This window comes from Natator depressus, chromosome 10 (genome assembly GCF_965152275.1).
Source record: "Natator depressus isolate rNatDep1 chromosome 10, rNatDep2.hap1, whole genome shotgun sequence".
NCBI classification, from domain to species: domain Eukaryota; kingdom Metazoa; phylum Chordata; order Testudines; family Cheloniidae; genus Natator; species Natator depressus.
Genome location: NC_134243.1, coordinates 78,877,473 through 78,891,549, shown reverse-complemented (window position 1 = coordinate 78,891,549; position 14,077 = coordinate 78,877,473). Strand labels below are relative to the sequence as shown.

The following is a 14,077-nucleotide window of genomic DNA, read 5'->3' as shown; positions in this document are numbered from 1 at the left end:
AGGTTCAAAAGTAGTGCAGAGACTTGAGTTCACAGAAGATTTAACTTAAGCACAGTGAGGATCTAGAACAGGGTAAAGACTAAAAGGTCCTAGTTAAATATATTAAAGGACCCAACTTGGCAGTGAAAAACAAAAGTTGATGTCTTATTTCATAGCCCCTTCCTAAAAGCTAAATCACATTTTGCATTTCAAGAGTCACTGTCAACTGAAATTAGCTTCCAGATTTATTCATGGAAAAGTGTACATGAAATTAAAAATACAAAAATCCTAAATGTAACCATTCCATTGCACATTGGGAACCTGAACGCTACCACTGTGCTATTTCATGAGGACCTATAAGTGATACTGGCCAGGAACTGAGGTCAAGAAAAGTCACTAACATTGTTCAAGCTGAGTGAAGTGCAAAAATTAAACAGCAGAAACAGTGCAAAGTAAATGGGATGTCAGAAATTCATTCTCTTTTATAAAGCCAAGATGTTATTAGTATCACAGGTAATTACGTTATAAATAGATGGAACCTGACTCTGCAGCGCTGTGTCTAGGAATTGATTTACACTGTCGAAAACAGAGGTAAAGCTATCAAATCAGAACGGTAGCATGGGCATCAAAGGATGACAGCAGGGGCAGTGCAGTGGAGAATCAGGCCCATGGTTTTCATCGGGCCAGGGAGGGTGGGAGTACGTCCTATGGCATTCTACATGATGGCAACCTTCATCTTTATTACTGGGCAGTGGCCTGCGCAGACTTTGGGTCCTGGGTACTTCAGTGATACAGAAGTGCATGCTGGGACTTGTCTCCACAGGCAGAACCTGGTCCACATCAAAGGTGAGGGATAGTACAAGCTGATCTATTTTATGGCCGTTCCTTTGGGCTTCTGGTAAACTGCCATTTTGGACCCCCATGTAAGAAGATGTGGGTGCTCTGCTTAAAAGGAAAAGGAGTACTTGTGGCACCTTAGAGACTAACCAATTTATTTGAGCATGAGCTTTTGTGAGCTACAGCTCACTTCATCCGATGAAGTGAGCTGTAGCTCACGAAAGCTCATGCTCAAATAAATTGGTTAGTCTCTAAGGTGCCACAAGTACTCCTTTTCTTTTTGCGAATACAGACTAACACGGCTGTTACTCTGAAACCTGCTTAAAAGGAGACCATCAGCTACTAAAGCCCTAAACACAAGCATGATAAAAATAGAACAAGTTTTATACAATCTAACACTAAAATTGTTCTCATGACATGAAAGAGTAAATGAATAATGGGAACAGGAAGGGTTTGGGTTTGGGTTTTTTGTTGTTTGGATTTAAAATATCCCCCATGCTGTTTTATCCAAACCCCGAGGAACTTGCCAGTACATGTGAATTAGAAAATGAAACAAACCACTCTCTTTTCTTTGCTCAGACAGACTGAAATGCATGAAGACTGGAGTTTTTCAAAGGGGCAGAGGCATTCAGTGTCCAACTCTCATTGAATTTCAGTGGGATTTGGACTTCTAACTATGAAGAAGGCAAAAAGAACTTTGAAAAAGGTAAATATCACAAATGGTGAACAGTAAATTAGACCTTTTTTTTTTTTTGAAGTTAAATAATCAAAGTTACTATCTGAAATGGAGTAAGGGAGAACTGTTCTTTTTTAAAGAAGTGACACAACATGAAAGTGTCCTTTTAAAATACTGCACGTGACAGATGTAGCCTGTGATGTAGATGGTATGGCCTTATGCAATAAAACTAAGCAAAAAGAAAAAGATCAGTACACTATCTCAAGAGGTGGCTTTAAATGATGGTTACATGTTTTGACACCATCGTGACAATAATTGTTGTAAAATAAACAGAAAAATAATAAAGCAGAATATTAATATTTATGCTGCATGACATCAACCAATCTGGTCCCAATCAAATATCATTTAAAGTGTGATTATAGTTTGAAAAGTGACTGTGAAAATGGCACCGTGGCATTCCACGCTTGTGTCTCACTGACTTCCCAATCAAGTTTGCTTATTTTACAAGTGAGAAGATTTTTTTTTCTAACTACCCAAATATCATAACGCCATGGTATAAATATGTGGTACGCCCAGACCCTGATGCAGTTCTGGCTGACTCATAGGAAAAAAGATATATTAGAATTGGAAAAAGTACAGCGAAAGGCAACAAAAATAATTAGGGGTATAGAATAGCTTGCACCCGAAGAGAGATTAAAAAGACTTGGACTGGTCAGCTTAGAAAAGAGATGATTTAAAGAGGTCTGTAATATAATGGACTGGGTGGAGAAAGTGAATAAGGAAATGTTATGGACTCCTTCCCATAAAACATGAACCAGAGGTCATCCAATGAAATTAGTAGGCTGCAGGTTTAAAACAAACATAAGGAAGTCCTTCTTTGCACAATGGAGTCAACCTGTGGCACTCGTTGCCAGGGGATGTTGTGAAGGCCAAAAGTATAACTGGATTCAAAAAAGAATTGGATAAGTTCACTGAGGATAGGTTCATCCGTAACTATTAGCTGAGATGGTCAGGGATGCAACTTCATGTTCTGGGTGTCTCTAAATCTCTGACTGTCAGAAGCTGGGACTGGACAATAGGGGATGGATCAGTCGATAAATGGGCTTGTTCTATTCGGTCCCTCTGAAGCACCGGCCACAGTCGGAAGGCAGGATGCTGGGCTAAATGGACCATTGGTGTGGCCCAGTATGGCCGTTCTTATGTTACGGCAGCTTTGTAAACTCACCCTGATTTGAGAACTGAGCAGCACTGCGCCTGGCTTGTGCATCCTCACTCATTATTGCTACAAAAAGTAATGAATCAGGTCCCCCAAAATCATGACATTGACTTAAGTTCATAAGATTTTTTTTTTAAATAATAAATTTGGTGTTCTTTTGATGTGCCTTCTAGTTTATTAATTTTTCAGGGTCACATTGTCAAGCTTTTCTCTGAAACTATGAGGGCTAGAAACTGACTATTTTAAATGAAAGCTGAAATTCTCACAATCTCAGGACTTCAGAAATTGGGGATTTATGAAAACAAATATTGGGAGACTCAAAATAAAATGGCAAGAGGTAGCCACATTAGAAATGAACAATGCAATTATCAACTGTACTGATAACAATGCAGGAGCCAGAAAACTCCCAACATTCTCCCATGGCTGGGTGGGCTTGGAGGTGCTAACAGGAATAAAAAGTAGGAAAATCACATCTTTTGTCAAAAAAAGTAAGCAGATTTTACCCTGAATTCACAAAGGGTGCAGATCTGCTAAGGCAGGAAGGACCTTTTATTCAGTCACTTTTCTGATCACAACTGCACCTCGTAATCCAAATGGGATTACAAAACAATGCTCTGCAGTCTTAGCTGAGTGGCTGAGATATAGACTAGTAGAAGAGTGGCAGTACAAGCTTCCTGAGAACCATGGGGCCAAAATGCCTCAACAGTGTTTGAAAAGTGACTGGAGATCTTGGGTGCCTCCATTTTGGGGTGCCTGATCTGAGATACTTAAAAGGCATAAGCTGTTCTCAAAAGGGTGCTCAAGCACTTTAAGAACCTAAGAACGGCCATACTGGGTCAGACCAATGGTCCATGTAGCCCAGTTTCCTGTCTTCCGACAGTGGCCAATGCCAGGTGCCCCAGGGGGAATGAACAGAACAGGGAATCAAGTGATCCATCCCCTGTCATCCATTCCCAGCTTTCTGAAATTCAGGCTGCTTCAAGGTATATCGTCAGGTTGTGCATTCCAAAAATGGAGGCACCCAAAACTGCCAGTCGCTTTTTAAAATCTTGGGCATCTCCACTAAGAACTGAAGAGAGACTGAATAGCTGCAAGGCCTTGATACTGCAAACTGAACCCCGTGGACTTAGTATTTCAGGATCAGGCCTCTGATTGTATTCTGTCCTTTCCGTCAATCCTGTCACCCATTAATTTGCTAAATGTGTGTGTGTGCACGCGTGTACACACGTACACACTTCACTATATCCCAACCGGCATACTTGTTTTACCAACTGGAATACAGAGCAGCACACAAAACTACATTTTTAAACAGATTTTCTTTAATCCTTTTTTCCACCCCCTTGCTCTTGGCCTCCCTTCATGTATGAAGCATTGGAGACAACTGGAGCCCTCTAGTCAGAAAGGAGTTGATTTTTTTTAAGTGAATTGGCATGGATTTGAGCCTGCAATCTTCACTCTGGAAAATCTAAATTGACTCCAGAATGCCTGAGGAGAGACTGCTCAGAACTTTAATAAAGACAGAAAAATAACTGTTCTTCCCTCTTTGGAGGAAAAAAAAAAAAAAAAAAAGACAATGAAAACCCCCTATATGCGAATACTTTATTATCAATGAGTGACTGGTATTAGCTTTTTGTCTGGTATTAATAATATTTCAAAAAACCATACATCAAAATTAGGGCTTTTTCCTATTTTTGCTGTATAATTTTTTTAAATCTGTATTGTAAGAATTATATAAGCCAAAGTGCATTTTCCTTTTTTTGTCCATATACACATTGCACCATACATAAATAATTACATTGTAAAAATGACTCCATAATTACAAGTATAATATATATTTTCATATAATATATAAAACTTTATATTAAATCTAGGTAGATGATATTTGGGATAGTCTGTGTTTGTTTCTCTCTCTCTCCCTCTCTCTCTTTTTTTCCCCTTTCTTTCAGCAGAGGCTGATTGTTATCTACTGTTGCTGAGTAATATCTCCAACCAACAAGGACATGACGTGATGAATTGTCTCGAGTAACATGGCCCCCATCCTTTAGCAAAGCTTATCCGAACGCTGTTTGGGTCGTAGGGCCCATCTGCATAATCCAGATCCGTGACGTGTTGTAAGAGGCAAGACTTCTCATAATCAAATACCTTTATCGAATAGCCAGGCATCACTTTGCGTACTATTAAAGTCCTACAATTGGGAATGTCCAGTGTTGGGGAGTTGACGAAGATAGGATGCTCACTGCGATTGTAGGCCCACACACCATCCGGTTCTTTGCTAAGTAAAATCCCATAGCCAATTTTACTTCGAGTCCTTCTAACAGTCTCACTCCTATTTTCCAGGTTTAGCTGTCCGAGGCAGAAGCCATTTCCTTGAGGTAGGTCATAAAATATACTGACAGACTGTTCATACACTGTGTAGAGGCGTCCCACACGAGTCCGATGTTCCCAGTAGGCAACATTACACCAGTGGCTCTGCTTAATGGCATCAGGTGACATACTGGCATCTGTGGGGGGGAAAAGCAAAGATACATTCAAGGTTGCTGATATAGCATTGGCCTATTTCAAGCCACACACGAATAAATAACCCTTTTAATAATTACCACTGCTTGCAAATGACACAAGGAAAGAAACCCCAAACTAAGTCAATCCCACAGCAAACCCTCTGTGCCTAGATCAGAGCCATCCAAATGGTCTAAGCTGTGGGCCGTTCCAGCGACTTATCAGGATCCCGCAGATCCCACCTATTACACTTCAACATTTGTATTGTGATAGTGCGTAAAGGCCACAAGCAGGTTGGACCTTATTGGGCTAGGTGCTATACAGACAGATAAACAATGGTCCCTGCCCCAAAGAATTTACAATCCAAAAGACAAGACTTAGCAGGAGGATGATACAAACCAGGAAGGCCAGACTGGGTGGTGGGTCGGGAGAAACAAAATAAATATGTAACAGGAGGTGCAAATTCTTAGCTGGTTAGTAGCACCGATTACAACTTAGGGGGCTGAACATGCCACACTGACTCAGGCGAGTCATATTAACTGACATGAGTAGTGAAATTAACAGCCCCTTAAATTTTCTGGAGGAAGGGGAAACCTAGCTGACTGTAGAGATCTTCCTCTTTAACATATAGGTAGGGGTCAAGGAAATCAAAAGTCTCAGCATGCAGTGCTCTGTCTTGGGACACAGAAGCCTGGGATCTATAGCCTCCAGGGTATGCTTTTCAATATTAAAGGTGAGGATGGTCACAGGTCCGACAGTTCTCACTGATCACAGCAAGTGACTCAACTGCATAGTTTCAGACTTTAGTATCCCACATATTATCTGCTGGCCAACTGCACTTTTCCTCAAATACCAACAGAACCAAAGCAAGTTCCTTCATGTCGCACCTGATGTCAGGGGATGGGGGAAGTATTTTATCAGAATACCAGGGAACAAACTCCCATATGAACTTAAACATGAATATTTTCCTTTGACAATCTAGGAGACCAAAGGACACAAAATGTCGGTGAAATTTCTTCCAACTCACTTTTGAAAACAGAAGTTACTTCAGCCAGGCCTTCACTATCATCGTCACGGAACATATAAAACAATGTACCTTGGTTTTCAAAGGCAAACTCATATTGACATGTAATGCACAGATATACCCATGAACTGTTATTACCTGTCAAGGTAAAGGATTTGAATGCAAGCATATTCTGGAAGATTTCTCCTAGCTAACAATCTTTGACACAAGCTCTGGTGTCCCTCTAGTGAGAACAAGAAATGTGAGGCACCCTTTCATGCCAAGGGTATAATATTTTCCATAAAACCATACAAATATTTGTATGTAACCTTGAATTACTGATCTTCTGGACCAACAGGAAGGTCTCTTCCTTCTCTGAGCCACATTCAATGAAGAATGGAGGTATTGGGACAGCTGGAGGTGCCTTTAAAGTTCATGCTTATCACTATTTACAGTGCCTCTAGAAATTGTACAGGAATTTACATCTCTAAAAGGGGCCCTAAAAGGTGAAACAGGCTCTTTCCAAACACGTAATCCTGATGCTTACAGGTCATTTTCCAAAAATCCACTCTGTGATTTCAAGGATGACCATATAATAAACAGAGACTCTTCATCCATATTCTCCATTCTATTTGAGTCAGCGGCATTTCAATTAGCTTTAGCTTAGATCTTCCAGCTACTAGTGATATACAGCATCAGAGTTCTCTCGGCATTCAAAATACTAATGAAGTGCACAGATTAAACCCATCAGAAGAGTGAGCTATGCACACTTTCCTTCACCTATACAAAGCTCCTTTTTTTTAAGGACATTAACTTTGGAGTTAGATTTTTCGGCTTTAGATTTGTTTAGTGCTAAATGATTTACTTTGTTGGCAAAACTATGTTTAGCTACAAGTGCCATGCTTAAATAAATAAGCAAACAAAAAATTAAAGAAAACAATTACTTCATTTGTTACTGCATGTAGGGACTGGTCTTTTCATAACCAATCTAAGTTGGCCACTTCTGTATAAAATACGCCTAACATTCTTGTTCCGGGCAAGGGTCCCAGAGCTATAAACCCAGCAAGGAGTTCTGCTTTGAGCCAGCCTTGTTCTATACCGTGCATTAAGCTCCCTGACAATATATCACAAGACCGTGGCCTGTTGACCTCTCTGCCTTCATGCCATCAAGTCTGATTAACTCACACACAGGGTGATGCCATTATTTTGCTTCAGAGACTCTATTAAGGCACCGGATTTAAAGCACAGGCCTACAGCCCCATTTCTTTTCATTCTCAAATTACACTGGAGTGGAATGGGCTTTCCTTCCCATTAACAGTCTTTGAATTAAGCTGCTTTGTTAGAGTTTAACTTGAGTTGTAGCTATACAACTTTAATGGGGGGGGAAGCGGGAAGGAGGAGAAAAATGGTAGGTAATTGGGCTTTTCCACCTCTAAACATAGAACAGCCTGGCAAAAATCCTGCTGCAAGCAAGACAAGGACGGGGAATGTTTATTGTCCGGCACTAGCCCCTTTATGTTAATGCTCATGAGCTGTCACAGGCACAAACCTCAAAGGAAGTATGAGAACGGCTCTCCCGATCCCCCATACATCTGTATATATAATCTCCAGGACCCAACACACTCGCGCATCCAGGTGAATGGCTGCCAAGCTCCAGCCCTGTTTCTACAGAGTCCCCACCCGGAGGTTTGAAGGCATTTACATTGTGGGGAATGAGACCTGCTAGATGATTCCCTGCTGCTTAAGGTGGCTTAGACAAAGGAGCAAGCCAGTGCTCAGCAGCTACCAAAAATTTAGGGCAACATCCTGGACCCATTGAAGTAAAAGGGCAAAACTCCTGTTGACTTCAATGTGGCAAGGATTTCACCCTCAGAGTCCTCCAGCTTTTGAAACCTGTTTTTCAACTTCCTCCATAAAAGGCTAGGCAAGGCTAAAAGCATCTTTTGGCTCCACAAATGCTCTGGCTGTAAACAGGATTTCTCAGAAGCTGCACGGTCAGTAGCACTATCTAATAACGAAATTTATCTGACTGCCTTTCATAAGCAGGCTACTAAAATTTTGGATGAAAGACAAGGTAGGATCCTGGGGCTGAATTTACTCCTACATTACACAGGCGATGGACTTCAGATAAGATTCTTCTTCCCAGGATCTTAGAAACAGAAGATTCATAAGGTCTATTAGTTAATCCAAATCCAGCTCCCATGACTGTTCTCAATAGTACGTTTTCTACTCTAGTTTGTAAAGCTCCAAGCAATGGGGTTCCCTGGCGCGCACACACCCCGGGGAGATCGCTACACACTCTAATTGAGCTGTCAGGAAGTTTTCCCTAATATTCAGCCTTAATTTCTCCCTTCTTACTTTTGCCCTGTTACTCCGAGTGATATTCCTTGTACCACCCTAAATACATTCTCTTTATCTCATTACCACCTTCACTACCCTGTGAATCATTTCTGTGACCTGGTCTGTATCCCTAACAATTTCAGTTAGGGGTGTGATTCTCTACTCAAGTAGTTAAATTGGCACATCCCCAGTGTGGACATAGTTATACTGGCATGAAGGTGCCTTACACCAATACAGTATATTCCCCTTCCCTTGCATCCACACTAGGGGGGTTGTGCTGCTTTAACTATACTGTTAAAGCCTTACAGTTTGTGTGTGCAGACAAGCCCTTCGCCAATTTATACAGACGTAGCTCTTTTAGTCTTTTCCTAACGGCCTTTGTTTCAAAGATTTATTTGATTCTATCAGTGAGGCTTGGTGAATCTGCAAGGAAACAGAAGTCCCCAGCTCCACTCTGTACTACGGCCTGCCAACAAAGGGAAAACAGAAAGGTTAATTCAAAAACCACTGCTGGTTATGTCTTACTCACAAGTTCATAGGTGAATTTTGCATAAAATATACACGGATGTGCAGACAGGTATCACTTTCATACGCTGCAAGAACCAAAGAAAGTGGCAACACACATCTCTATCTCCTAATCCCAGCTCTGTGGCTAAAAATCCAAAACAATGAGACAAAGGATGTTGCTGTAGAAAGCTCAAAGTTGGTATGCAGTAGCGTAAGCGCTGTGTTTCTACATATACTGTGCCAGGAGAACTCTGGCTTTCCTGGGAGTGAGCGTGAGGTGGGGATGGAGTTACATTTAGGCCAAGTGGGATGGGTGAGCAGAAAACACACAGTGGATTCACTGCAGCTTCCCCTTTCCCCTATTATAGTTCTCCTTTTCTCCACCCCAATGCCCATCCAGGAACACTCCGAATCTTTAAACCGGTGGTGGGAGGAAGGGGAGGGACAGGAGGGAAATACTTCCAATGGGAAGTTAATTTTGTTGGTATAGGGTATTATACATACAGAAAATAAGACATTCATGGCTGAGTTTAGCAATAAATACACCAGTTTCTCACTGACATGTTCTCCATTCCTGAGCTACCTTTGATATTTAGCTTCTGCACTCAGGAGCCCAAATTCCACCAAAATCTTTCTTTGTAACATATGGCATACCAAATCCAGCTCTGTTACACCTACATACACCAGTCACGGTAGCTTTCCTGAAGTCAACGAGCTATTCTTCTGTTACTGCTTGGGCAAGTCACTTCAGGGCCGATTTGCCAGGGTATTTCTACAGATAGGTGCCAAAATGCCTTTAAAAATCTGACCCTTTGTGCCTCCATCCCCCAATTGTGAAATGGGGATGTTACTACTTACATGGGGTTCTGCGCAGGAGTTCAGGACTCTTTGGCACTGGGTTACTATGGCAACAGATGCCTTAGAAATGCCAATAAATAAAATAAATGAGAGCATGTGCTAGTACTGATTCGGTTTTTATTTTTTTTTAGATCCATAATTAGCACAAGAGGAGGTCAGGCTAGAAGTTAATGCAAGCTGCCGTGATTTGCAGGCTGGCCCATTCCTTGCTGAAGCAATTAAAAGGGGAACGGGTATTAAAAGTGCTCTTCTGTTTGCACTGGATATACCTTCTGGGCTTCCTGTTTGGGATGTCCACTGTCCAGCCTGAGAAAATGAATGCCCCGGCTGAAGAAAAAGGGCGTGTCTGAGCTGAGCTTGATCTTTGGCACAATATACAATGCTTCTGCAGACGGACTATGGATTACGGTGCCCTGAACTGTGTTCAAGCTAGCTGTGAATTAGGTCCCTAATAACCAATGTAATAAGTACAGAATAGCACAGCTCTGAAAACAGCACCCAAGCACACTGAGCCTTCCTTTGTGTACAGCTCGACACAAGAGTCAAACGTTGAATTTCTATCTTACATATTTTTATGGGCCCCATTACCAAGGTATCTGAGCCCCTCCCAATCTTTAATGTATTTAGCCTCACAATACAAGTTGGGGAAATACTATTACCCTCATTTCTTACAGCGGGGGAACTGGGCTGCAGAGAGGCTAAGCTCCCTGCCCAACCTCAGCCGGGAAATCTGTGGTAGGAGCTTAAACCCAGATCTCCCAGATTCGTAGGCTACTCCTTAACCACTGACCCATCCCTTGGTGTGTGTCACCTCGCTTGTCAGTCTTTCAAAAGCCACTTAATTTAGACAGGAATTTAGCAGCAATCTGATCGAAAATTTAGTCCAACTTTATGGCACCCCTACTTTAAAAACAAGTACATCACCCATCATTACGAAAAGGTTTCGATCCAGCAGTGGAAGGACCAGAACTACTGTCACAATGAAAAAGACAACATACGTTTAAATGACTGCTTGTTGATCTTTTTTCTTTTCACAATAAGAATCACTGTCAAAAGACAAACAGCTGCACGATGGAATAACTAGAGCAGGGGTCGGCAACCTGCAGCATGCGAGCTGATTTTTAGTGGCACTCTGCTGCCAGCCGGTGCCCCAGCTGCTGGCCCCGCTCAGCCCACTGCCGGCCTGGATGGACGGAACACCCAGGGCTGGCAGCTGGCTGAGCTGGGCCGGGACCCCGGCTGGCAGGGGCTGGCGGCCGGAACCCCGGCTGGCAGGGGCTGGCGGCCGGAACCCCAGATTGGCAGCGGGCTGAGTGGCTCAGTCCGCTGCCAGTCCGGGGTTCCATCTGCTGCCCCCGCTGCCAGTCTGGGGTTCCAACTGCGGGCCCCTGGCACGTGAAACCTTAAAGTACAGTAAATAAATGAAGACTTGGCACACCACTTCTCAAAGGTTGCCAACACCTGGCCTAGAGAGAGGTTAATGTTGGGGCTGCGGTTTTCAAAACAGCATCAGGGAGTTCGGTGCCCAAATCCCACAGAAACTGACTGGGAGTTAGTCGCCTAAGTAACTTAGGTGCCTTTGAAAATCTCAGTCTGAATCCAGAAAACCAGCAAATTACATAGGCTGGACTGACAAAATGGGAGTCTTTTGTTCTCCCATCAAAGTCATCCCCATGTTTTGCTTCTAAACTTCACAGATGAAGTCTTTAAAACTGTATCCGCGCCATTCTTCACATGCACACACCCAGAGATAAGAGAAAGGTTTATTCAGCTCTTGACTAGCTCACAGGCAGTCACAAGGTTAACCTTTCACCATCTCATAAACCCCAAACGGCATATTCCATCTTGGACTCTACCATTTTTAAATCCACCCTTTAAATAAATTTGTAAAGCCTAGCTATAAAAGATCTACCACTTGCCTTCTGACACACTGATCGTTAGCATGGAGAGGCTGTGTCAAACTGAATACAGTTAATTGTCAAAACCTTTGGGCGGAAGTTAAAGTTCCTGTTCAACTAAGAAAATTATTCTAGGGAAGTAACGTCCAGCACAATCACATAACTTAGCCCTTTGGCTCGACACATCGCATTGACCTACATAAACAAAAGCACCCTTACAACCTGTTTGCTTTGGGCTCCAAAGCAAAAAATGAATCCCAACTCCGGCAAATTTCCCTTCCATCTTCCTAAAGGGCTGGAAACAGCTCAGTGAGTCACTATATCATAAAGAGCCCTTCCAAGTTCTCCAGACTGTTCACAGCACAATGAATTTGTAAACACTGAAGATTTTTTTCTTTAACCCTTTGACCAAAAGCCTTTATCTCCTTTACCATCTCGAAAGAACCTACAGCCCATGGCTTACGGGGGAGTTAAATGATCAGCATGCTTTCTCTGGAAGAGCCATGACTTCATCCACAGTTCCGTGATGAACATGTATCCAAGCACATCAATAAATACTGTCAGCTAGACTCTGCTCTTCCCAAAACATGTCAAGATGACTTGCCAGGCACTAGTCATGGGAACATGCAGTTTTAGGAGAGTGAGTAAGGGAAGAAGATTCAAAGTTAATTTTGACTCATAAAAAGATCTGTTTAGATCCAAATATGACATAGCGAGTTCTTCAACCTCACAAATCTCTAATTGGAATGAAGAACAGTAATTTTAAGACTTAGGGAACTGCTTAAAAAGAAGTTTCTGAACCTCTTTGCAGTATTACTGCAGTATTTGCAAAACTGCATTAATATAGTCAGTGATATTAACATAAATCTGTACTTGACTGAAGTCTCAGCCAGTCAAGGATTTCCAAAACACTATCAGCCAAATCAAATTCTGTTCTCAGTTATGTCTGTACAACCCACTGAATTCAAGGAGTTTGGAATGAATATAACCAACCTGGCCTTATATTACAATTTCCCCCGTCTATTGCCATCCAGTGAGAATACTATTTTGTTCCAGGTCTGCATGCCTATTTTCTTCTTTATAAAATACTAAAACATAACAGTTATATATTTCTATTGAAATGCTTAAATTTTATGAGGAGAGCAGAGGATGATTAACAGACAAAACTATAGTAGAAAGAACAGAAATCAGGTACTGAGCAGCTGAATTTCATTTGTAATTAAATCTTCCATGGTGTACAGTGTAAACAAACATCATTTGCTGTGCAGAAAAATTGTATCTTTTTGCTAGCTTTCTAGATCATCTTTTCCCTAGAATATGATGTATCTGAGATGCCCAATGTACCCCCACACGAACTGTTAAGTTTTGTTGTTGTCCCACATTAAGTCTTAGTCAGACCAATAGATTGAGCTACAGTAAAGTTTGTGGCTTTTCATCTGTAAAGTCTGGAGCCTGCTAGCAATTACAGAGTTCTGCATCTGTTTAACCTCACAACCTTTGCAAAGCCCTGTTTGCCCATTAGGTAAGTAGTTTTTGTTATTATATTTTTCAGAAATTACCACTTAACCCTAAATTTCCCTACAAACTAAAGAGAGGATAACTTCAAAACTTGATTTTGCATTGAATTAAAAGTAAAATTCTTTAGAACAGTCAGCATTAGACATTTTTAATAGGTGTTTTCCATTCTTTACTGCAAATCGCTCTGCCTTCTCTCCAATAAAACCAACGATGAAGGAACGCAGCATATGCTGTACATCAATTTCCAGCTCTAATAGCAGGCTGTTAGTGTCCCCGATAGTATGCATACTTTCCAAGAATATGCAATAATTAGATAGGAATTCCTCTTCCCTGTCTGAAGTAGTGAAAACAAGGGACTTTTTTTTCAACTAGGATGTTCCTAATCAATCATTACATCACTGTTGATGAAGGCAGGAGATTAGATGCCTTTATTAAAATAACTTCCAGACAAGACTTGAGAATCAATTACCCCCAAACTGGTGTGTACACACACATCCATCCACACACCCACTCAATATCTCTAATCCAAAACAACCAGCCAACACACTTCATCTCTTTTTCCCCTCATTTCAGTTCCTTTCAAGGATATCCAAAAAGGAGGGAGGTAAGCAATGAAAAAAGTATTTGAAACATCTCCTATGTTTAGAGCAGAGACGGATGTTAGTTTTAGTTAACTGTGTTTGGACGGACAAGGCAGCTAAACGTCTCCCCTGCAATCCCACTTTTCTTTGGGGGGTGAGTGGGCTAAT

The 14,077-nt window shown here is 41.7% G+C and overlaps 1 protein-coding gene across 1 annotated transcript in view; it reads right to left on the bottom strand.

Moving 5' to 3' along the window:
* Positions 1-4,396: 4,396 nt before the first annotated feature.
* SMAD6 (SMAD family member 6) overlaps positions 4,397-14,077 on the bottom strand; it is a 73,449-nt gene continuing 63,768 nt past the window's right edge. Inside the window, exon 4 of the mRNA XM_074966602.1 lies at positions 4,397-5,209. Coding sequence (XP_074822703.1) covers positions 4,668-5,209 — 542 coding nt within the window. The 3' untranslated portion in view covers positions 4,397-4,667. The remainder of the gene's footprint in view (positions 5,210-14,077) is intronic.